This window comes from Musa acuminata, chromosome BXJ3-8, assembly GCF_036884655.1.
Source record: "Musa acuminata AAA Group cultivar baxijiao chromosome BXJ3-8, Cavendish_Baxijiao_AAA, whole genome shotgun sequence".
NCBI classification, from domain to species: Eukaryota; Viridiplantae; Streptophyta; class Magnoliopsida; order Zingiberales; family Musaceae; genus Musa; species Musa acuminata.
This window is the reverse complement of record NC_088356.1, coordinates 28820755-28847812: the sequence shown is the minus strand read 5'-3', so window position 1 is coordinate 28847812 and position 27058 is coordinate 28820755. Positions and strand designations below refer to the sequence as shown.

At 34.3% G+C, this 27058-nt stretch overlaps 1 protein-coding gene across 1 annotated transcript; it reads left to right on the top strand.

Moving 5' to 3' along the window:
- Positions 1-704: 704 nt before the first annotated feature.
- Positions 705-4445, top strand: LOC135646083 (inositol-3-phosphate synthase-like). Its single transcript, XM_065165219.1, has 10 exons — positions 705-1217; positions 1305-1373; positions 1499-1634; positions 1858-2105; positions 2278-2504; positions 2606-2721; positions 2921-3097; positions 3182-3370; positions 3454-3516; positions 4139-4445. The coding sequence occupies exons 1-10, from the start codon at positions 730-732 to the stop codon at positions 4256-4258; spliced, it is 1833 nt and encodes a 610-aa protein (XP_065021291.1). The 5' UTR covers positions 705-729; the 3' UTR covers positions 4259-4445.
- The last annotated feature ends 22613 nt before the right edge of the window (positions 4446-27058 follow it).

Here is a 27058-nt window from a genome sequence, read left to right as displayed (position 1 = left end):
GGATTTTGGGAAAGAATCACGATCATGGTTATAACTTACTCATGTCTTTATTCAGGTTGCTGGAAACACTCATCAAGTCTTAATTTATATAGGGATCAGAGAAATCTAGTATTAGTGCAGTCATAGAAATCCATGAGAGGGTAATGCCATGCAATGATAGGATGGATCTTCTACCTCCTATTGATTGGTGGACTCAAGATTATTTATTTGAGGTAGTGGAAGAAGGCATCACTGATTAGGTAGATGATTCCTTATATGATCTCCTCATAGCATCCAAGGAGAGAAACACGGATGGATTAGGGCTTTCTCCTATGAAGCCCGCTATAGGATCATCCATAGAGCCCCTTGCTTTATGAAGAGGCCACGTTCTTGACTAGAATCTTGATCATCTTAGAGATTGAATGAGCAACATGAGGTTTACAAAGAGTCATCGATCAACATGATTGTATTATTTAGTTTCTTAACCAATTTGATTCAACACACTAGTGTAATTGGATTGTGACAAAAAAAATTAAAGATTAAAATAGTCACCTAAAAATAAAGATATTTTTATTATTTTAAAATAATAAGAATTTTTTAATATTTTAAAAAGAAGAGATGTTATCCAAAAATGAAAAAAAAATATATATTTGATAAGACCATGTATTTAAAGGTTAGCATATTTAATGACGACACTTAAATTTCGTTATACAGCTGTTGCCAGACCCATTCCTGCAACTTCCCGAGTTGATGGCAACGAACGCCATCAAACAGCGCGACAAAGATACAGCTATCCACGTTGAGCCCTTCAGTGTCAAAGATCTGTCACGTGTCACCGATGCTGGGCCACGTGACAAGGGAAGAGGGAGAAGGAGATGGAGTTGCGTACCAAACGGCGGCGCTGCTGCGCGCGTGAGTCGACTGGGCCCCACGCGGCTGCATCCCTCGGCCGTCGGATTGGAGTTCTTTGGCGATAAATACGAGGCCCAACCACTTCCCTCTCCGATCCGCTCGATCGAGAGTAGAGTCCGGAGAGAACAGGAAGGAGAGATGTTCATCGAGAAGTTCAAGGTGGAAAGCCCCAACGTGAGGTATGGGGAGGACGAGATCGAGTCGGTGTACCACTACGAGACCACCGAGCTGGTGCACGAGTGCCGCGACGGAGTCTACCAGTGGATCGTCAAGCCCAAGACCGTCCGTTACAACTTCAAGACCCGCACCCGCGTCCCCAAGCTCGGGTATCCTTTCCCCCTCCGACCCTGACTACCTGTTTCAATGCCCCTTCTTCTTCCCTTTTTTAATGGCTTCCCTTGATCTTGGACTAGTGTGATGCTTGTGGGATGGGGTGGCAACAATGGATCTACCCTGACAGCCGGTGTTATTGCCAACAGAGAGTAGGTTTTCTTCGAACTTCTCTGTCGTTTTTTCCCCTGGTGATGTTGATGCTTATGACTTATTTCTTTCTTAATCATATATAAAAATGATATTTTGATTTGGAAGTAGTGATTGTGTTGGGTAGGGGGATCTCATGGGTGACGAAGGACAAGGTGCAGCAGGCCAACTATTTTGGATCCCTGACCCAAGCCTCTACCATTAGGGTTGGATCTTTCAATGGGGAGGAGATCTATGCCCCCTTCAAGAGCTTGCTTCCCATGGTATAACCGATCTGTTTTGGTCCAACGTTCCACAAATTCTTTTCTTTTGTTTTTGTGAAAAGTATGATGTACACGTTGTAGTATGATGAATTGCTGCAGATCTTGTTGTTGAATGTGTTACTTTCTTATTCTTTGGGGGGGAATTTATATTTTTATTTCTGTGATCTATGCATGTTAATATGATATTGTGATTTAGTTTTTTTTTTTTTTTTGAGTTTATTAGGTTAATCCAGATGATATAGTGTTTGGAGGATGGGATATTAGCAACATGAACCTGGCAGATGCCATGGCTAGGGCCAAGGTCCTCGACATTGACCTGCAGAAGCAGCTCAGGCCCTACATGGAATCCATGGTCCCCTTGCCCGGGATCTTCGATCCTGACTTCGTTGCTGCTAACCAGGGCACCCGCTCAAACAATGCGATCAAAGGCACCAAGAAGGAGCAGGTCCAACAGATCATCAAGGACATAAGGTGCTAATTAACATTTATACTTCCTAGTTAATTTTTAACAAAAAATTTCTCTAGCATGTACAAAATATGTAGTTCATTAGATTGATGTATGCTTAATTCTGGTGGAAGAATAGAGAAGTTAATGTCAAAATATAGCTGTCGATTGGTTCATTATTGAATTTGTATCTGATAGGGAGTTTAAGGAGAAGACAGAGGTGGACAAGGTAATTGTGCTATGGACTGCTAACACAGAGAGGTACAGTGACGTGATCGTGGGTCTCAATGACACTATGGAGAATCTAATGGCTTCAGTCGAGAAGAATGAAGCTGAAATTTCTCCGTCCACGTTGTATGGAATAGCTTGTGTGCTGGAGAATGTCCCTTTCATCAATGGGAGCCCACAGAATACCTTCGTGCCAGGTGTTAGGCTTAAACTGGGATTGTTGGTTTAGTAGGTTCTGAGTTGAAAGGTGTAATGGCTTTGAGATACACATTTCATTCATTATATTGGTCGTGTGCAGGACTGATTGATCTGTCCATTCAGAGGAACAGTCTCATAGGGGGCGATGACTTTAAGAGTGGGCAGACAAAAATGAAGTCTGTCTTGGTAGATTTTCTGGTAGGAGCAGGAATTAAGGTATCTTAACGTTTGACAACTTGTTTTTCTTCATCACTTGTGCTGCTAATTCTCAGTGTTTATACAATTGAAATCCTAGTCAAGCTTCTATTTGATTTATGCATGAGAAACTGTTTTCATATTTTAATGGTTATTTTTTAGTGATAACTTATGTTCTAATCTAACAAATGCAATGCCTCACTTATTTCCTTCCTACTAGCCAACCTCTATTGTCAGCTACAACCATCTGGGCAACAATGATGGGCTGAACCTCTCTGCACCTCAAACTTTCCGATCAAAGGAGATCTCAAAGAGCAATGTTGTCGATGACATGGTCTCAAGTAATGGCATCCTCTATGAGCCCGGGGAGCACCCTGACCATGTTATTGTTATCAAGGTTTGTATAATTGTGGATTATATCCTTTTAATTGTTCGGACAAAGTATTTACATTCTACTATTCATTATTTGCTTTTGCTGCAGTATGTACCATATGTTGGTGACAGCAAGAGGGCTATGGACGAATACACATCAGAGATATTCATGGGGGGAAAGAGTACTATCGTTCTTCACAATACCTGTGAGGACTCCCTGTTGGCTGCACCTATCATATTGGACTTGGTATTGTTGGCTGAGCTCAGCACTAGGATTCAGCTTAAAGCTGAGGAAGAGGTAATTATAAGCAGCCTATTGATTTGTGTATTCTTCTGTAACCTCCTAACCGAACATGTTTTGCATTTTGGTTGATTATGTAGGACAAGTTCCACTCCTTCCATCCAGTGGCTACAATCCTAAGTTACCTCACCAAAGCTCCACTTGTAAGTGATTATATTGCCAATCTAATGTATGTTATCGTTATATACTTGTGATTGAGCATAGGTCCTCAGAGTTTAAGCCAAGTTATTGTGAATAGTCAATTGACGTTTAGTTCCCGGAGGAGAGGATAATCTGTGATTTGGTAGGGACGATAAGTGTGGGTAGATATAATATAGGATGGAATGGAATGTGATCATATACGGGTCCCTACAAGATTAGTGGTGACTTCTATGTGAAGTCAAACAGCATCAAACGAAGTTTAATATGCAAATTCGTGGTCCACAGGTCAGCGAAGCAACTTTGAACTGGTTTTCAACGTTCATAACATGTAATCTTGATGTAATCAACTTGTGTGCTTCAGTTTATTTGGTCCTTCCACCTGAAGATGTAATAATAGGATTCTTTCATTCAAGAACTAGTCTGGTTTTGACAATCGGTAGCAAGTACATATGTAATGCAGGTAGCTTCTGATGGTACCAAGGAATTTGTGTCCTGGCTTTGCTTACTTTTGTGGAGTCATGATTTATATTTATCCAATTCTTTTAGATGGACAAGTCTAGTTGTGTCATTATAGTGATAACAAGTACTAATCTCTCGGTTAATTCATTTGTATGGTTAAAACAGGTTCCTTCGGGCACACCAGTGGTGAATGCCCTCGCCAAGCAGAGGGCCATGCTGGAGAACATACTCAGGGCTTGCATTGGCTTATCTCCCGAGAACAACATGAATCTGGAGTACAAGTGACATCACGCAAAAGAAAAAACACGAGGGTGGATGTTGAGAGATGAGTTTCTTCAACTTGTTCCGTTCATGTTTATCCCTCTTCAACTTGTCGCCTCCTGTAGTTGAACCTAACTCCATGTTTCTCTCTTGACATTGTTCTGGTATTTCTTCTGATCGACTCTAGTTTATAATAATTGCTTTTTGTCCCCGTGTTCTTGATTTATTATATGTTTATATCTCATGCAAAGTTGATTTATAGGTTTTGTAGTGAGAAAATTTTGTCTGCTATGTTATTTCTGATATTATGATTGGAACCTTCCTTAATTTAAAGCAACATATCAATCCTTCGTTTTCTTTCTAATCACAATGGAGCTGATGGCCAGAAAACCTCGCCCATACATTTGGCTAGCTCAAGTGAAAAAATGATTTTGAATAGTATTTGAATTATTTATTTTTCTTGAAACCGAATTTGAGAGTGTTTGTCCTACTTTTGTATATCCTAAATCACGAAAATAATTCTGTCCTGGAATTTCTGTCTGTAGATCAATAATCTGAACCCAAATTTTCGAGGACGTTGACATAGCTTTCCTGCATGATTTTCTCAAACCTTGATGTGCATTAAGTCGGCGACAATGACTTAGCCTGACTGAGTTAATTGGTTTTATTAAAGGATTTTATAGAGGATTTATTGGTAAAAATTTTATTAAGGAGTCATTAAACATGCATTTGAGATTTTATAAATTATATGGTCTATAATATCTCTTCAGTTTTTTTATTGGAGAGCAACAAATTCGAAGGAAGATTTCGCAAGCTTATGATTATATTCAAGAAAAAAAAAATCAATCATGGGTAAGCTTTGAGTTTTTTAAAATTGTAATTAATATCAAAGTAGATGGACTATAGAATCTGCTTTGTGTGAAGAGTTTTTCAGTATCTAATCTTTTTCTTAGAATTAAAAACGTTGGTGGATTTTTTCAGACTAGATTTGTTCTTGATAGAATATTTTTAATATACTGGATTTTCTTTCATTTTTTTTATCATGAATATGATTCAAAAAGTTTTCGGATTGCTTGCTATTTCACCAATTAGAAGTACTAGTGGAAACTTGTTGTAAATATTAGATTTAATCTATTGTCATTAAATAAAGCAAAAGTGAAATGAATAAAAAAAATGGTAAAGAAAGGACCAGTGAAGTGATAAAAGAACTTGAAAAATGTAAATCGATTTTAAATAAATTTATAAAATCTTAATTCAGAGAATTTTTTGTATGAGGAGTTGGAAAGTAAATTATTGATGATATAATAGGATATGCTTGTTAATAAGATGATTTATGGAAGATATGTCATTATTAAATTGATATATAACTGGATAATTTTTTAAAATATATAAATTTATTATATAAAAGAAAAGAGCCTCTACGTAAAAAAAAAAAAAAAAAAGATTCTGTAGCAGCAATTTGCTTAGGCCAAAGAGGAAAGCAAAGTGAGGTGACAAAAGAAAACAAAAAACGAAGGAAGAAAACAAGAAAAAAGGGGTGAATTTTTAGTTCATGCATATATGATGTATTAGGTTTATGTTATTACTCTTTATATAATTTCGGAATTTAGGAAAACGAGGGTGTCAGTTATTATGTTAGTTTTAAGGATTAGTGATCAAAGGTAAGCCTATGATAGTTTCGTCTTCTATTTTTGAAGATAATATTCTTAATATTAGTAAAAGTATATGATTTATTGGATGTTGCTGTCGCATAGTAGCCTCGAGAAATAAAATTTGTATTGTTTTTATCGTACTAGTCATAGCAAGCTGTGGTTGCAACTTCCTATAGCAAATAAAACTCTTCCCTTTTTTATAAATCTAATTTAAAAAAAAATCATTTAGTTATCAATTTAATAACAATTTGTTCGTCAAAATAATATGTTGAACAAACATTCATTAATCAAAGTGTCTCTTATTGTATTATCCAAGATTTAAATCCAAGAGACATATATGTCGTTCAAGTATAGTCTTATCTTTATTTTAATCCCATTTAAATCTTGATCTGATGAGCATTGCTATGGGACATATATATATATATATATATATATATATATATATATATATCAAGCATTACGGAATGATTTATCAGCTTTCTATCTTTGTTTTATTTTTAATTTTATTTAGGTAAAGATGTGATGATTTTGATTAAGCATTACGAACCAACCATGAATTTAGTCTTTTGAGCTTGGGTTTCAGTTGGTCATATCGGAATAGAATCCAAGTACAGCTCAAACTAAAGTTGAATTAGAGTATGACTCGAATTGAATTTAATTTTACCTTCCATCATGTACCAACGTTGGGTACAAATACATTATGAAATTAAGTTTATACACTCTGATATAACTTCCATATGGATCTTGTAGGAAGGTAAAATATCCATTATATTAATTTGTTGGCAGTCAAAACGCCTTTGGATCATCACATTTGTAAGCAGTAGCACACAATGCTAATGAATGGGAATATCAAAAAATTAATGACTTGAAAACAATCAGTTCTGACCTATAAATTGCTGTACCCTCCTTTGACAACCTGTTGTAAACCATCCATAATTGCTCTGTATTCTCCATGAGAGCCAATTGTAGCTGCAGAGCCACACGCCCAGCCTCGATCACCCTTCCTTACATATTGATGTCGGAAGACTGCCTCAATCTCGCAATCTTATAAGCTTAAAAAGAAGCATCACATTACAGGAGCTACGACAACTGATTTGACATCACTTTCCTTCAGAATTGTAACATCCGATTAACCCTACTTTAAAATGGATAAGACTAAGAGTAAAATTTGATGAGTACATTATTATTAATCTCAACTCAGATATTTTAATTAGTGATTTGGTTTGGACGATATTGATGGGTCAATTAACCTATCAATCATGATATTTGATATTAGAGCCGACATAATGGTAAGGAAGCTTAGTAGTAAAAAACTATCCAAGTCCAAGAACTTATGCCTAATATGGAATCACCATTGGATTAGACAGGATTATTATGCCTAATATGTATTATTATGTCAGAGTTTGATTTGTGATATATTGAATATTAATGAGAATGTCAAACTCTTGAATAAAAAAAATTGTAACATAGGCAAGACTAATATTAGCTTATGCGTGTAGTACTATCAACTTTAATTTAAATATTTTAATTTTTAATTTAGATTAAATAAAATTAATAAATTAATTAACCTATTAGACTTGATAAGTAGAGCTTTTTTGACCAGCAAAGGCTAAGGTGTTACACTTACCACCATAATGACATGATACAAACTTTGTAATTACAAAATGATCATCTTTTTATGGTGGTTCTGTAAAATTTAGCAATTAATTTCTGTCCATTCTGAGCCAAACTGTCAATAACTTTGGAAGAAGGGTCATTAAAAACTATGTGCTTTAAAATCAGTATCACAGTGATAATAGAATTGGTGAACCTAGCAACCGTATAAAATCTGCCCCACAAAAGTTTTTAAAGGTTGAATTGTTGGACCCATTTTTTATTTTCACATTATATCCAGCTAGCCCATTTGTGATTCACATAAGGCTCTCAATTTTATGCAAACTCAATACTTAAAAAGGAAGGGAGACTAATGCCTACTAAAGAATATACCATACAAACTCATGTCCTATTGTGACATCGTTAGCTACGATTACCTAAGATATATAATACGTAAGCGACACATACTTACCAGGGTAAACTTACACTTTGATCTCGTATAGTCCAGTAAGATCTATATAATAAAAAAAAATTAAAAAGATAATTATATTAGTAAATATAATTATTACATATGAAGACAAGAAAACTAGGATATCAAGCAAGCAATAGGAAAAGACTATATATATTATATTAGATAGTAAAGACATACAAGCAAGTTAAGCTATTATCCATGAAGGGCTCTAGCAAATGTAAATTAATGATCCTTAGCACTTTTGTCAAAGCGGGCTCGCTAAAGAGGTCGTCTCATCTCTCAAATATATAATTGAGGCCCCATCCAATCTAGTGTCATAAAGTGTGTTCTAGTGTATTGAGATGATTGATATTTGCTACATCGATTAAAAACACAATCATAAAATAAAAAAATAAGATAATTTCAGTTATTTTCAATTCTATATGATAATCACTGAACCTATCATTCTGGAGAAGATTAAAAGCAGAAAACCAATGTGAATATGCTGCAAAGCTAATTAAAAGTGAGGCTACCGATTAGGTCATTGGACACCCTTATGTAGTGCTCAAGTTCTCTCATACTTAGCATGCTAATTGAAGAATAAATAATATGTATATATTATCATTATTTAAAGATATATTTTATGATATTTATGCTTCGAAAACATGATATATGACATACTCATGTTATCAGTTTTTAAAATTAAATATATGCTTTCAAAAATACTAAGCACAAGGTTCTTCCAAATGCTATTTAAAGTATTTATAAACATTAATGTCTATTTTGAGTATATTTTGTGGCGAAAAGTATAATCCTCTAGCATAATAAGTTTAAGTATGCTAGCAGACTTGAGTATGAGGTTATGATAATAAGCATGTGCATAGTGATTAAAATCGACTTTCGCAAAACTTGAATGAGTATTTAAAATTAGTAAGCTTGAGGTTTAAACATCATATATATATATAAAATAATAAATTGATTTATTTATGTATGGTTGGAGTTATAGATAATTAAGTGAAGATGAAAATTAAAGAGTATTATACTAAAAATGTTAAGATAGATAATTGAGATTAAATGATAAATTTAGACAAGACTCATTATTTTTGTCAATCCAAATTAGACTTAAACTAAGTTATAGCAACCTTAAAATTATGCTATGAAAAAACTTTTACAATGGCCTAATGGGCCCAAGGGAGTTAAACATTTTTTTTTCACCTCCTCTCTATTTTGTTATCATTCACCCCATTAAATAAGATAAAGCGTGACCCCTTTTTCTCTCATTTTTCATCTATTGTCTTGTTATTTTTTAACTCTTTCTTTGTTGAAGCTCAAGGACTCCGATTCTAAGAAAGATTAAGGTAAGAATACATAACCTTCCCTTAGCTATACCTAGGGTTTCAATGTACATCTTACAAGCTGGTAGTTTCATATACTTTTGAGTAACCTTGGCTTTGAACTAACCTCTAATTTTTGGGCATGCTGTTATGATTATGTTATAATTCTAAGACTTCTCGAATGATTTTAACATAATTTTTGTACTTTGTGTTATGGATTTGTCAAGTCAAAGTATATAAAAACCCTTATTTTCTATAAAAAATTCTATTTTAACTTATCTAATATCTTTAGATATATCTTAAATGAATCCTTTAGAGCTATATAAGCTTTGGAATTGAGTGAACTAAGATATAATTTTAGAAATTTAAACTGCTTCAATTCAATTTCAACATAAAAGAATAGGTGATGATAGTTGAATTAGGATGATAGTTTAAACGCCAAATGACTTTAGATTGAGTTACAACTTTATATATATATATATATATTTATTTATTTATTTTTATATGTCACCTGATTCTTGTAAAATTTCATAATAATACAAAATGATTTGGCAAGCAATATTATCAAAGCAAGATTACTTTGTACAATCATGTAATTGTTTGACGGCTAGCAACTAGGTCATTTGATTATAGGTTAAATTTTTAGTAAATTAGTGATGAAATTTAGGTGAATTTGTAGGTTGAGTATAATCAAATTCATAGAAGATTTTATCAAAATTTTATGATAAATTATTATTTATATTGGGAGTTATTAATTATTTAACATGTAAAGCACTTAATTTGGGCATATCAAGACCCTGTATTCCAATTTGATAGGTTTATAGATCCCTAGCACACTTGATCACTAAGGACCATGGCCCTTTACCAGCACCTTCATACTAAGTTGAATTAGGTAAGGATAAGTTTTATTCATTATAAAATAGTGATCATATGCACTATAGGTATTCAAAATATATTTTTAAAAGCACATTTTGAATGAGATGATTGTTATGAGATAGCCATAAGTCTGATGTTAATGTATGCATTATATATAAAAAATATTTATAAATTATAATAAAATTAAATAAAATGTACGTATATATTATGATATATAGTATGAAAGTGTATGTATATATTATGAAATATACTGTGTAAGTTTATGGATGCACTATAATTTCCTGTCACATGTACTATAATATATTTTTGTACAAGTGTGTTCTCAATTACTCTAAATCAAAATTTTGTCTTGTTATTATGCATATTTCATATTACGAGATTATATGTTGCTAAAGAGGCTATAATAAGATAAGTTTATCATAAAATATTTTATGCACTTGTATATACGACGTACAGCGTGGAAGTACATATGTATATAATGATATGTGACGTAAAAGATCATGGACGTATTATGATATCATATTATTATGACCTGCACTTGTACACATGTATTATGACTTTGAATTATAATTTTATCTCTTTATTATGTATCAGGTTATATATTGTTAAAAAGGCTATAAAAAGACAAGTTTATCATAAAATATATTATGCATTTAATTTTCAAAAGTTGCATGTATGACATGATACATGCTCACTCAAATAAGATTATCAAAATTTATATTATCACTCATCGTAGATTCTATTTTACTAGTAAGGGCATTAGTCCTCTTACCTATGTGATGGATAAGGAGGTGAGTGGTCCCATGTGAATGCAAATATAGATGATGACCAATGAGCATTTTCATGTATGTAAATTTTAGATAGAATATATATGATACTTGAGTTTTATATATTTACAACATATATACAGTTGTCAAACACCAATGTGTATAAGAGAAATCATACCGTTTTGTTTGGCAAGTGAAATGTTTCAAACTTGCCCACATTTTGGCTATATTGTTGTTGCTAGCTTAAGTAAATTGAAAGATAGACGACATCCTATTCCAATCTTGCATGTGTGGTATAGGTGAAATTAGAAGTGTAGCGTTACACTTTACAAGTTACTTAAGAAAACAAAAATATTAAAAAGCATAAACACTAGGTGAACTAGGAATGCCTTTGTTGCAGGAATACCTTCGCTTCACAATTGTGGTTGTGGCATTTTAGAGCTGTGACAACACTCTGACATTCTCCCTCATTTTATTATTATGATGCTCTCATTGAGGCTTTCTTGTATGCTATAAATTGATCATCTTCAACCACAATGTGCTTCGTATCTTCAACGAATGAACCTGATCCTCAATGTTGTTGGTTGACAAGAGAAGAGACTTTAAATTAAGGAAGTTGGCATACTAGTTACACTTTCTGCTAAATCCTCATTGTTGTTGGTCGACAAGAGAAGAGACTTTAAATATGTGTTCAAGCCCTTTGAAGGCATCACCTCGTAAGAGCTTGCATAAGGTTGGTTGAAGTTTCGTTCATGCCATGTCATTAAATTTCAAGTCTTTATGATCTTCTCTCATGAAATCTGCCCCTTGCATCTTCAGATCCTTCACCATCTCTTTAAGTAGGTTCACACTCACTCTAAGTTTCAAAGAATATAGTGCTTAGCATTGATGTTTTTGCTCACTCGATCTTGCCTTAGAATACCCATGAGAAAATATAAGCTTTGGAAAAGCACGTCATCTAAGTAGCTTACCTAAGAGGTCCCAATGATCCATCGACTAAAAATGGCACACAATATAGATGGTTGACTCTTTCATTGCTTTTGAACTCTAATTCCAAATTGCATTCATGTTGAAAGGGCTTGGCTACTAGTTTATTAGCACAATAACATATTCTTTGAAGATTTGATGAACTCTTGTCTCACACGGAGCTTTTTTTTTTGTTTTGACTCTAGCTACATAATTTGCATGACTGGAACATGGTGTCACCTTTCCATTTACTTATAGTGTAAATAATAACATAGTAAAAAATAGGTAAATTTAAAACATATTAACTTAACTAACCCGAATTGATAAGGTTTCCGCTGTATTCATTGGTGTTTGACACTTGTGCATAATTATAAACACATAAATCTCAACTAACGTTTGCATATCATATCTAAAATTTATATACACCATATATGCCTATATATAGTCATTTATATATGTCCTAACATTACTAAATATCTATTCAATTTCTTGCTTATCACATGAATGGAATGACAGTATCCTTGTATGCAAAACTATTAGTCATAGGTGGGTGTCCTATAAGCCAATCACATGAGTGATGACACGTGTGACATGATATACACTCTTTTTAGTTATTATTATTATGGTATTTTCTTACTTTTTATATATATATATATATATATATATATATATATATATATAGTGATGTTTATGGATCTGTGCAATAAGAATCAGATCATGATGAGATCGCGATAATGAGACCAATTCACCTTTAAACACAAACCCTAAATAATCCTAGTCACAGGTTACTCGAGAGGGATATCGAGATGATCAGATAGACTAGTATTATATACCCGTCCATATGATGGAGGTAGTTGGTCTCATAGCTGCTTATGTGGGGACACTAGGGCTACAATGCTGGTGCTCATTGGAGAATGAGTTCACTGATTAATACCTCATTATCATGTGCTCGTGGAGGACACTTAGCACTTTTTCAACACTTTTACAATCAAAATATAATACTTTTGTTCACAATTTTGGTGCTATTTCATATAGAAAAGAGTGAGGTATTTATATGCCCCAATGGCTTCAAAAATGGAGTAAAAGAGTGTCTCATCTCAAGTTTTCGAGGTACTAGCGGTACCACCACCAGTACTGGACGGTACCACCACCTGCAGACTAACACTAGACGGTACCATTGCCTAGTCTGGGTAGTATGACTGCTTGATAGAGCCTTAGAAAATGAGCTCTAGCGATACCACCGCCTGATAGTATTAACTATCGGTGGTACCACTACCCAATCTGGACGGTACCACCGCCCAAACCACTTGAGAGGCTGAGCCTCAAGTGGTACCACCACCCAGTCTAGGCAGTGCCACCTATTAAATCTTGGATTTTGATGATAAAATCAATTGATAGAGTTTATGATTTAATATATGTTTTGAGTAACGCAGGACTAGCTTTGATCATGAAGAGATGATTAAAGCAGGAAGAATCAATGTTGGGCTAGAGTATAACATATCAAAAGATTGGATATTGAACCCGAGGATCAGTCGACATAACGGTAGAATGCTTCATGCCACGAGTTCAGGCATTGGGCCAAGAAGAGCAGATATTGCACCAAGGAGATTGGAGTTGTGGAGGTTAACATGTCGATTAGACAAAAAGCCGCAAAAGTAGACAATGCGCCAAAGGATTGGACGAAGCGCTGATAAACCAATGACATGTTGGACAAATGTGATTAATGCTTTGTAATAATTATCTAGATTGAAGTAGTTTTAAGTTGTAATGAGTTGGAATTAGGCCAACTTAATTAGGGGGCCATTGGGCATAAGTTAGGGTTGAGTTGGGCCGGATGGATGGCCCACTCGGCCACTTAGAGCCATGCTAAGCGGTTGCACTGTCCAAGGTGGGCAATGGAATCGCTTGAGTCTTGGCCTCCCAGGAGGTCCAAGCGATGATATCGCCCTATCAAGCAGTGGTATCACTAGAGCCTAGTCTCCGAGGCTCTATCAGGTGGTAGTACCGTTAGATTGGGTGATGGTATCGGCAGACTAGGCAGTGGTACTACCAGATTGGGTAGTGGTACCGTCTAGTATTAGTGCTGCAAGCGGTAGTAGCGCCCAGTACAAGCGGTGGTACCGTTAGGACCCGGGAAACCCGAGATAAGACCTTTTTTGGCTCAAATTTTGAAGCCATTTGGAGTCTATAAATACCTCAGCTATTCCTGCATGGATAAGTACCAAATTCAGTAGAAAAATGGGGAAGAATCCTTATGAAAAAAGGTTGTAAATCTCTCTTAGTATAGAGTCACCTCTTCCTAGTATTTAGAAGTTCTTCTAAAGGGAGAAGTGAGGTCTAAGTGTAAAAGAGAGAAGTATAAAGGTTCTCTCCTGAACCCGTGAAAAGGAGAAAGAGTATAAAAGGGTAGTTGATCTTCGCCAATTAAAAGAAGATTGATAGTGAAAGTCGATGGCCTCGAGTGAAGAGGAATTAGGAGTAGATGTAGGTCACGATGATCGAGCCACTATAAAACTTGTTTACATTTCTTTCATACTTTTCATTTATATTACAAATTGATTTACTTGCTTATTACTTTCACTACCTTACAAACACTCTTTCAAGTCAAGCATCTTTTCGATACGATTTCATCGAACGAGAATTTTTGAATCATTGAGGTTTTTATGAAAGCATTAATTCATCCCCCTCCACTCCTCCTAGTGCCGACTTGGTCCTAACAGTTGGTATCATAGCCAGTTTCTCTCTGTTTGGTTTAACACCCAAGAGAGATGACTTTTTTTTACTTTCAAGAGGGCCACTCTATCATTTGTCCTCCTATGTTCAATGGGACGAACTACATGTATTGGAAAACAAAAATGAGAGTTTTCTTGCTTTATTTAGATTTTTATTTATGGAATATCATTGAAAATAGTTTTCAAAAGTCTTCTAATCTAATGAACGAATGGAATGATTTGGAGAAGAAAACTTTTTCTTTGAATGCTAAAGCGATGAATGCTTTATTTTGTGCTCTAGATAAAAATAAATTCAATCAGGTTTCTATTTATGAAATTGTGCATGACATATGACACACTCTTAAAATCACACAGGAAGGTACTTAGAGTTAAAGATTCAAAAATTAATCTTTTGATGTATGATTTTGAATTATTTTGTTTGAAGCCAAGTAAAACTATTGTTGATATATACATCAGTTTTATGAATGTTGTCAATAGTTTAAAAGCTCTTGGCAAATGTTTTTCTAATCTTATACTTATAAACAATATTTTAAGATCCCTTCCAAAAAGTTGAGATATGAAAGTAACTATAATACAAGAGGCAAAGAACTTAAATAATTTTTCACTAGAAGAACTTATTGGTTCATTGATGACATATGAAATGACGTGCAAGGCACATGATGAACATGATGAACTTGAGAACAACCTTCCAAAGAATAGGAAGGACTTGATATTTATAACAAACGAAGAACACTCGATCGAAAGCTCAAGTGATGATGACATAGAACTCCTCACAAGTAAATTTATAAAATTTATAAAACATGAAACTAAGAATAAAAATGAACTTAAAAAGAAGAGGTTTCCAAAGAAGAAGAAAATACTCAATGCGACTTGGGACAAATCGAGTACATCCGAAGACGAGGAGCAAACCGATGAAGACGAAGTTGTGAACTTCGCTTTGATGACTCTCGACAATGAGGTAAACAATTAAAATAAATCTTCTTTATCTTACGATGAATTATTTGATACATGTAATGATTTGTTTGATGATTTTAAATTAGTTAGTAAAAAGTATAAATTGTTAAAACAGAAGTATGCTTCTCTTATTAGTGAATTTGAAATATTAAAAAATGAGCATGATAATTGCCTATTAACTCATTATACTAAATGTGAAGAGTTAGACTTAGTTAAGAATGAAAATGTATTACTAAAACAAATATTAGAAAATTTTAAAATTAATAGGAAATCATTAAACATGATTCTTGCCAATAAGGGTTATGTGTATGTGCATAGAAAAGTAGGAACACTCAACAAAAATTGACTTTATTTGTTAAAGAACTCACATTACATGTTTCCCTTGAAAACAAATGTAATTTGTACGGTAGGTGTGGACACTTTGCATATAAATATCTATTCAAGAAGTATGACTTGAATAAAATAGTTTGGGTTCCTAAAAGAACTATAAATGACTCTGCTAAAAATCAAGATAGATAGATGAGGGACATAAAGTCAAATGGGTACCTAAAGGAAACCCATATTTCTTGTAGAAATATCTAAAATCGAAAGCTAGGAGCAAAAATAAAATTTTGATAGTGGATGCTCAAGGCTTATGATCGGAGATCCAACAAACTTCACAAAGCTTACTAGTCGAAACAAAATGATTTTGAAAATGCTTTATATTTAAATCATTCTTGATGATTTAATGATTTATTTATGCATGATGATTTAAAGTAATGATGAATTTTATGATTTATAGTTTATTGATCTTGATGATTTCTATGATGAAATTTGCTCTTTCGGTTTTAAACGATGATGCATGTTTTGATTTAGCATAAAAAATTTGGGCATGATTGTATGAATCAAATCACTTGAATTAAAATAAAAAGGAAAGAATATTTTTTTCTTGAAAATATCTCTAAAGCTTTTTGATTTTTCAACAAGTGATTCTTAGTGATAAATCTATTTACATCATTTTGAATCTCTTGAAAATGATTTTGATGTTTTGATAATTTGAATTTGAATAAGTTTTATCATAATCATGATCTTGATTTTTTGATATTTTATACTTGAGATTTTTTTTATAAATCAATATCTCTTACTCTGTATTCTCGCATAATTCTTGCATTTTATTTAAGAGGAAATTTTCTATATGAATCATAAGATTTTTTTATGCATGAATCTAGATATTCTACCATTCTATTCGTCTATGTTTCTTTTGCCATTGACTAAAGAGGATAATTATCAATATAAATCATGATTTTTCTTGATTTCTCATAATCTTAACTTGAGAATTTACTTTATAAAACATAATCTTGATGACTTAAGAATTCTTATCCATGAATCGAGATCATTTATTATTTGTTCTCATATAATTCTTTTGTTATTTACTAAAGAGGATATTTATCCAAATTAACCATAATATGTCAATTAAGTTTTTAAGCTTTATGACTTGAGTTTTATTATATATAATTCCTTTGTATTCATGAATTATATATCTCATTATCAAATTAATCTTTCTTGATATTCTTCATGTGATGATTTGATAATTATTGTAAAGGGAAAAGAATTATAAAATTATATTCTTCCCTTCTTTTTCATAATGACAAAAGGGGAGATAAAATTGCTAACTTGCATGTTCTAAAATGATGTAAAACTTGTTAGCTTGTACATTTTAAGGAGAAAAACTTGCTAACTTGCATATTTCAAAGAGAAGAATTTGCTAGCTTGCAAATTGTAAAATGAAGCAAAAAATTACTATTTACCCATCTCAATAAGCAAAACTTAACAATTTGCTATTTTGTAAAATAATGAAAAATTTGTTAAATCAAGAATAAAAAATTGCTAGTTGCACTTTTCCTTTTTGTTGATGACAAAAAATGAAGAAATTATGATGATCATACATGAAATGATGTATTGAAATTTTAATTATACATAATTTTATGATAACATTTTACTTCGATTCATAATTTATATCTGAATTTACGTTTCTATCAATATGGTATATTGGTAGGGGTGGTTTGATTTAAACTTCATCATCAATTGACTATCATTATAAAAAAGGAGGGATTATTGAATCTCAGATTTTGACGATTAAACTAATTGATAGAGTTTATGATCTAATCTACGTTTTGAGTAACACAGAACTAGCTTCGATCATAAAGAGATGATTAAAATATGAAGAATCAATGTTGGGCTGGAGTGGAATATGTCAAAAGATTAGACGTCGAGGCGGAGGATCGATCGATGTGTCGATAAAAGGCTTCATGTCATGAGTTCGAGCATTAGGCCTAGAAGAGCGGACATTATGCCAAGGAGATTGGAGTTGCGAAGGTCAAAATTATAATATCCCTCATTCTAAAATTTATGTAAGGACCTATGTGTAAATTAGAGGACCTATTTGTAAATAAAAAAATATTAATGATTAAACTGTTAAGTTGTAAAATAAAAAAAATAAAAAAAAAATAAAAAATAAAAATTATGAGTTTTATCCCACCGCCTCTCTGTTTCCTCGTGCACATCTTTGTTTCCTGCACAAGGGAACAGAGGAGCAGGTGTGGGGCGTCGGGGAGGAGAACGGAAGAAGAGGAGAAGAAGAGAGGAAGAAGAGGAGGGATAAGAAAGGAAAGAAGAAGAAAAGAGGAAGTTGGCTGCGACAAGGGCTGCAGCGAGGAGGTGTGGGGCATCGGGAAGGAGAAGGGAAGAAGAAAAGGAGGAGAAGAGAGGGAAGAGGGAAAAGAGAAGGAGGTAGCTGCAGCACCTCTGTTTCCTGCAGGAGGAAGCAGAGGAGAAAAGGTGTGGGGCGTTGGGGAGGAGAAGGGAAGAAGAGGAGAAGAAGAGAAGAAGAAGAAGAAGAAGAAGAGGGAGAAGGTGGCTGCAGCACCTCTGTTTTCCGCAGGAGGAAACAGAGGAGAGAAGGCGCTGTGCGTCGGGAAGGAGAAGGGAAGAAGAGGAGAAGAAGAGAAAAAGAGGAGAAGAAGAGAAGAAGAAGAGGGAAAAGAGAAGGAAAGGAAGAAGAAGAGGAAGAAGGGAAGGAGAGGAAGAAGAGAAGGGAAAGAAGAAGGGACTGCGGCTGCGGTGGTGGCAGCTATAGCTGGAAGAGAAGGAGAGGAAGAAGAGCAGGGGAGGAAGAAGAGGCTACGGTTGTTGCTGTGACCGAGGCTATGGCCGTGGCTGCGGCTGTGGCGGCTGCGGTTGCAGCAACGGCAGCTGCGTCTGGGAAAGAAGAGAAGGAAAGGAAGAAGAGAAGAGAGGAAGAAGAGAAGGAGAGAAAGAACGGAAGGGAAAGAAAGGGCTGCGGCCGTGGTTGCGGCTGCGACTGCAGCAGCTGCGTCAGCAAAAGAAGAAGAGGAAAGAAGAAGGAAAAGAAAGGAAGGGAAAGAAGGGGCTGCAACCGCAGCTGCGATTATGGCTGCGGCTGCGACTGTGGCAGTGGCAGCTGCGACCGGCAAAAAGAAATAGGTACAGAAAACAAAACAGGTAGAGGAGACGGAAAAAAAAAAAATAGAAAAGGATTTGGTCTTACACCTTCTTCCGATCTTTGGATCAAAACCTTTGAAAGGTAAAGTGTTTTGATCCTTCTTGTTTCATGTGTTTTGATTTTTTCTACTGTAATTCCATCTTTGCTTTTGCCTTGAATATGAAAACTTTGAATTGCTCTAGCCTTGCAATTGTTACATCTTTTGTTTAGACGTAACGATTTGAATCTAGAAAACTTTCGAGATTCTGACCCTTCCATATTGTTTTAGCTATAAATCCCTACACAGATTTTCAATTTCGATAAAACTAGTTTGATCTGAATATAGACTCATAAACCTTTCTTTGGATAGCTAATTTAAAGAACTTGGAGTAAAGTTGCTTGCCCAAACTTTTGTTTTAGTTGATCCTATGAATTTTACGAAACAAGGATCATAACATTTCGATACCGAACTACCTATAAGTCCCTGTTGGAAACTCCGATTTGTTAAAAACTTATTTCATTAGAAATCAGACTCATAGATCTTTCTTTTGACACATGGATCAAAAGATTTAGAGTCCAAACACCTACCCAAGTTTTTATTGAAATCGACTTGATGAATTTTGTAAAATAGGGATTTTGTTCTCTGACTTTTGGTTACCAAAATATTTGTAACTCTCTATTGGAAAGTTTAATTCATATGAAGCTTATTTTTTCTGAAATTAGATTGAAATATCTTTCCAATGATATATTTCTTGAGTAAATCGGAGTACAATTGATAGTTTGAATCGTTTGTTCAATGTGCCTTTCAAATTCTGCATGAAATTGAGCTTTGGTCGATTTCGTCTGTTCTTGTTTCATTCCCTTTGGAAATTGATTTCGTCTAGCATTCTTTCTTTCATTGAGCTTTCTATTACTGCTTTGAATTCTTGTATGCTCTTGTCCTTAAATTATTTGCATAATTGAATCTATTATATAAAGTTCATGTTTGTATCGTAATGTTTCGTATAGGCACATGCATTTCATTATTCCGCATGTATTTCCGATATATCCCAATTTTATTGTTAATAATACCCTTTTATACTCTAGTATTTGTAGGATAATGTGAACTTTTGCTAAAAATAGTAAATGGATTATTTGGACCTTTGCCAGAAATGGTAAAGGGTATGTGCTTAGAGCTCGCGATGCTCTAGATTATATTTGGTGGTTGTTCAGAAATGGATAGACCATATTATGTTATGATCCCACTTCACCATATATGTGTTTGACATGATATCGAATGGTTTGGTTATATGCTTTGGATAAGAATGAAATGTGTACAACATCAAATGCGACATTTGAGCTTCTGTTTCGTATTTGTTCTTTGATATGTTCTGAAATGCTTCTTATGCTTCCGAAATATTTCATACATCATTGATATGCTCCAAAATGCTCCCTATGCCTCTAATATGTTCATATACCATTGATATGCTTTAAAATATTTCATATACCATTGATATGTTCTAAAATATTTCATTTGTCATTGATATGCTCCGAAACATTTCATATGCCATTGATAAGCTCCGAAACGTTTCATTTGTTATTGATATGCTCCGAAATGTTTCATTTGCCATTGATATGCTCCGAAATATTCCATATGCCGTTGATATGCTTTGGAACATTTCATACGCTATTGATATGCTCCGATTACTCTCTATTCCATTTGTTATCAACCAAATATGTTTTGAATGAAATGACATTGCGATTCTATATCTAATGAGTTACTACCCTTGAATTTCTTGTATTCTGCCTTACATTGTGATACCTTGTTTGTTTGAAACTGTTCCTTTTCGTTTTGGATATATTTTGTCACTTGCTGAGCATTTTGTAGCTCACTCTATTGTTATATAAATCTTTCAAGTTAGCTTATCACTCTTTGAGATGTTTGAATTGGGTTGAGGCAATGGAGAGCTATTCAGAATTATGGGCAAATCTTGTTGGTTGTTATGTTATTGTTGTATAAGCATATTTTTTTTGCAATGAAATATTGTCAATGAACCTGAATGGATATATCGTGTAAAAGTGTTAGAAGATCTCTCTTATTTAAAATTTCAGAATGTTAATTTTAGTTTACAATGATATGAACTGATGGTAAATGGTTGAAGTTCTGATTGTATAAATTATTTAGCTTATGGATTTATAAGTGTTATTATTGTTTTGTTAAGTTGGCTTGGGTTTCTATAAATATGAATTATCAAGTGATGTGATACATGATTATAAATTGCACAGGTTTTATGGATGTAAATTTGATTTAAAGTTTCTTAGTGTCTTCAAATGTTAGTTTGGATCCTAGATTGATTGTGATGGAAAATTTTAATATTATCGATTTGAGGGGGCATGACAAAAATACCGATTGGGCAAAAGGTCACAAAAGAGAATGATGCATCGAAGAATTGGACGAAGCGCCAATGAATCAATGACATGTTGAACAATATATGATTAATACTTTCTAATAATTATCTAAATCGAAGTAGTTTTAAGTTGTAATGGGTTGGAATTAGGTCAACTCAATTAGGGGGCTATTGGGCTTAAGTTAGGACTGAGTTGGGCCAGATGGATGTCCCACTCGATCACTTGGAGCTATGCTAGATGGTGGCACCGCCTAGGGTGGGCGGTGGAACCGCTTGAGGCTTAGCCTCCCAGGAGGTCCAAGCGGTGGTACCACCCTGTCAAGCGATGATACCGTCAGAGCCTAGTCTCTGAGGCTTTGTCAGATGGTAGTACCACCAGACTAGGCGATGATATCGTCTAGTGTTAGTACTGCAGGTGGTAGTATCGCCCAATACAGGCGGTGGTACCGCCAGGACTCAGGAAACCCGGGATGAGACCTTTTTTTGCTCCAATTTTGAAGTTATTTGGGATCTATAAATATTCCAGCTATTCCTGCATGGATAAGTCCCAAATTGAGTTGAAAAAGAGGAAAAGAATCCTTATGAAAAAAAGTTATAAATCTCTCTTAGTATAGAGTCATCTCTTCCTAGTATTTAGAAGTTCTTCGAAAGGGAGAAGTAAGGTCTAAGTATAAAAGAGAGAAGTATAAAGGTTCTCTCCTGAACCTATGAAAGGAAGAAAGAGTGTAAAAAGGTAGTTTATCTTCGCCCATTGAAAGAAGATCAATAGTGGAAGCCGATGGCCTCGAGTGAAGAAGAATCGGGAGTGGATGTAGGTCTTGACGACCGAACCACTATAAAACTTGGTTTGCATTTCTTTAATGCTTTTTATTTATATTGCAAACTGATTTACTTATTACTTTCACTACCTCACGAACATGCTTTCAACTCAAGTATCTTTCTGATATGATTTCATCAAACGAGAATTTTTGAATCATTGAGGTTTTTACTAAAACACTAATTCACCCACCCCCCCTCCCCTATTAGTGCCGACTTGGTCCTAACACCATCGCCTAACGTGGCTCCAAGTGACTGAATGGGCCATCCAACCGGCCCAATTCAACCCTGTTAAAGACCCAATTGGCCCCTAATTGAGTTAGTAGGATTTCTTCCAAAACTAACTCAAATTAAAGTCTTAACTATGATAATTAAGGCTAAAACAATTATGATACAAGTAATCTAAGTTGTCATGCACGTCAATTGTTCAATTGAACTCTCGATGAACTTTCGGTGAACTCCCAGTAATCTTTCGGTGAGCTTTCAGCGAACTCCCGACGAACTTCCGGCGAGCTTTCGCTGCATCGTACGATCCTTTGGTGTATCCCCTGATTCATCTGGTCCGATGCCCGATCATTGACTCCGACCCAACTTCGATTCTTATTTAATCATTTTGCTTTTCTCACGATCATAGTTAGTCTTGTATCACTTATCTCAACACATGGATTGGATCATTAATTCACCAATTGATTTCATCATCAAAATCCGAGATTTAATAATCTCCTTCTTTTTTATGATAACAACCAACTAATGACGGAGTTAATCTTAACTTCCCCTATCTGTATGTCATATTGAGATAAGACAAACTTTGAATTCAAAAGGAATCGCATCTTCTGAATTCAAGTGAAACAATTTTGATCATAGTAATCAAATGCAATATATCAAAATTTTATACATTGTGTATCATCATAGTTTCAAATCATCAAAGTATAACATGCACAATTTCATCACTTTTTGCATGATGACAAATCACTTGCAAAACCTATATGATACTAAAGTATTCATCACTTTATGCATGATACCAAAATTAACAACATTTTGGGCATAACATTCATGATACCAAGGCATTCATATACAAAAATTAATATAATTTTGGGCATAACATTTATTATTCTAAATTATTTTTTAACCATTTATCACGTCATGCATGATACCAAATACAACATTATGGCATAATTCCAGATACAACATTATGATTTCAAACATTCATCATTTCTTTCTTTTTGTCATCAACAAAAATAAAAATCATTTAACAATTTATGCAATTATTTTAAAGTAAATTTTACACCCATTTATGTAAGCTAGCAAATTTATAAAATGAGAAGTTAAGCAAAAACTTTGCATGATAACTACTTTTGCTTCTTGAAATGGGCAAGCTAGCATTTTTGCTTTAGATGTACAAGCAATTTTTGGTTCTTCTTGAGATGTGTAAGTTTCTTTCTTCCTTTTATCATAAAAAAAATAAAAAGAAGAGAAAGAAGAAGAAGGAAGAAATTTATTCATTACAAGAAAAATCAAGTTATAGGAACCAAATCTATGAAAAGATTTGAATCAAATCAAATCAAATCCATGAAAAAATAAGTTTCATTAAATCAAGCTTCTATTTTTGCAAAGAGAAATGATTCATTATAAAAGATCAAAATGTGCATACAAGAAATTTATAAATCAAATCCCTTCTTTGTTGAATTGCAAAAAGAATGAATGAAAGAAGTGATCTCAATTTAAAAAGAAAACTTAAATTATGAAAAATTGAGAAATCCAAAAAATATATAGAGGAATTCATACATTTGGAATATTTAACATGCCTAATTCTTTTCTAATAAAATCAAATTATTCCTCATTTAAAGATTTTATAAAAATATCAGCTAATTAATGTTTTGTATAAATAAATTCTAAAGATATATCATGGTTATTAACATGATCTCTAATAAAATGATGCCTAATGTATGTTTAGTTCTAGAGTATTGAATGAGATTTTTTGTTAAACATATTGCACTAGTGTTATCACATTTTATAGGTATGTATGTTTTTCAAGTGAATTCCATAATCTTCTAATATGTTTTTCATCTATATGACCTGTGAGACAAGTGCATGACCTAAGAGTTGACATGTTCTAGATGTGTTTTTTCTATCTATTTGACAACCAGCAAAATCAACATCGGTATAAGCAATCAATTCAAGATTTTTAATTTTTAGATACAATAATCCTATATTAGGAGTTTCTTTTAGGTATCTAAAATTTTTTTTAACAGCTTTTAAGTGAGATTGCTTAGGATTTGACTGAAATCTAGCATATAGTCCTATACTAAACATAATATCAAGTCTAGTTATTGTGAGGTATAATAAATTACCTATCATACCCCTATAAGTCTTTTGATCAAAACCTTCTCCATTAATATCCATATCCAATTTTGTAGAAGTACTCATTAGTGCATTTATAGCCTTAGCACTATCTGTATTAAATCGTTTAATAGATCTAACGCATACTTAGTTTGACTAACAAAAGTTTCATCATTAAACTATTTGATTTGTAAACCTAGAAAAAAGGTTAATTCTCCCATTAAACTCATTTCAAATTCATGGCTCATACTATTGGCAAAAGATTTACATAAAAACTTATTTGAAAACCAAAAAATGATATCATCAACATAAATTTGAACAATGAGAAAATTATTTTTAAAATATTTAATAAACAATGTAGTATCGACCTTGTCTTTCATAAAATTATTTTTAATTAGAAAGGAACTAAGTCACTTATACCAAGCCCTTAGGGCTTGTTTCAAATCATAAAGAGCCTTAGACAACTTAAAAATATGATTCAAAAAAATAGTATTTTCAAATCTGGGTGGTTGTTCAATATAAACTTCTTTAGAAATAAATCCATTAAGAAAAACACTTTTAACATCTATTTGAAATAACTTAAAATTATTACAACTAGCATAGGCAAAGAGAATCCTTATGGCTTCAAGTTTAGCCACATGAGCGAAGGTTTCTTGATAATCGATACCTTCTTCTTGGTTGAAACCTTTGGCCATTAATCTAGTCTTGTTTCTAACCATGATACCAAGTTCTTCTTGCTTGTTTATGTTGAATCTTAGATTTTGATGATGAAATTGATCGATAGAGTTTATCATCTAATCTGCGTTTTGAGTGACGCAGGACTAGATTTGATCATGAAGAGACAATTAAAGTAGGAATAATCAATGTTGGGCCAGAGTGGAACATGTCAGAAGATTGGACATCGAGCCGGAGGATCGGTCGACATGTCGGCAGAAGGCTTCATGTCATGAGTTCAGGCATCAGGCCAAGAAGAGCGAACATTTCGCCAAAGGGATCGGAGTTACAAAAGTTAATATGCCGATTAGGCAAAAGGCTGTTGAATCTCGGATTTTGATGATGAAACTAATTGATAGTATTTATTATTTGAATTACGTTATGAGTGACGTAGGAAGCTTCGATCAAGGAGAGACAATTAAGGCAGGAAGAATCAAGTTGGGCCAGAATGGAACATGTCAGAAGATTAGACATTAAGCTAGAGGATCGGTCGATGTATCGGCAGATGACTTCGGGCCATGGGTTCGGGCATCGGGCAAAGAAGAGCGAAAATTACACTAAGAAAATCGGAGTTGTGGAGGTCAATTGGCCGATTGGGCAATATGTCACAAGAGAGGACGATGCACCGAAAAAACAGATGAAGCTTCGATAAACCAATGACATGCCAGATAACATTTGATTTAAGCCTTATAATAATTGTCTAGATTGAAGTAGGTTTTAAGTGTGTAGGATTAACTATGATAGCGATCAAGGCATAAAGCAAAATGAAGTCCTAGAGTCAAGAACGAGATTTCGTTGGGAGTTCGAGAGTTCATCGAAAGTCCAGACGTTCATCGGAAGTTATGTCAGAATTGACCAAGGAGTCCAGGAGCTTGCCAAAGAAGCTCGTTGGAACTCACCAAGAAGATAATTGTGAAATCCAGGAGCTTGCCAGAAGTCCGCTAGAACATTACCGAGAGATCGTCAGAAGTTCACCGGAAGAAACCGGACTTATTTAGCTTAGTGTATGCCTTCAATTTCGTAGTTAGCACATAATTGGATTAAAATTGGGCCAACACAATTAGGGGCCAATTGGGCCCAAGGTTACATTGTGTTGGGCTAAGTGAAAGGCTCAAATAGTGACCCAATAGGTGGAATCGTCATGGCACAATCTTCGAGACTATGTCAAGCGATGGTACCGTCGGTCTGGGCGGTGGTACTGCCCAGACTCAATCTCCGAGACTATCAGGTGGTGGTACTGCCAGTCTGGGCGGTGGTACCGCCTAGTGTCAATGCTGTAGGCGGTGGTACCACCCAGCATAAGCGGTGGTATCACCAGGACCCGAGAATCCCGGGATGAGATCTTTATAGGCTCGAAGTTTGAATCCACTTAAGGCCTATAAATACCCCTCTCATCCCTGATTAACTTACACAAGAATTGAGAGTGAAAAAGAAAGAAAATGCTATTGTAATCTTATGTGAACTCCTCTCAAACTTGAAGTGTTAGAGAAACTTAAGAGAGGAGGTTGTGGGGGTTATAAAGGTTCTCCCCTGAACCTATCGAAAAAAGAATCGAGTTATAAGAGTAGTTGATCTTCGCCTATTGAAGGAAGATCATTAGTGGATGCCGGTGGCCTCGACGGAAGAGGAATCGGCAGAGTAGATATAGGTCATGATGACCGAACCACCATAAAACTCGGTTTGCATTTCTAATTTTGCTATTTTCCCTTACTGCAAACTTCCTTACTTGCTTACTGCTCTCACTACCTTATGAAAACGCTT

Bases quoted from the DNA above. Each gene is read 5' to 3' on its own strand.
- LOC135646083 (XM_065165219.1), top strand. From the start codon at position 730: ATGGCAACGAACGCCATCAAACAGCGCGACAAAGATACAGCTATCCAC. The intron at 1,218-1,304 runs GTATCCTTTCCC...ATCTTGGACTAG, and splicing joins ACCCGCGTCCCCAAGCTCGG to TGTGATGCTTGTGGGATGGG. The intron at 3,517-4,138 runs GTAAGTGATTAT...TGGTTAAAACAG, and splicing joins ACCTCACCAAAGCTCCACTT to GTTCCTTCGGGCACACCAGT.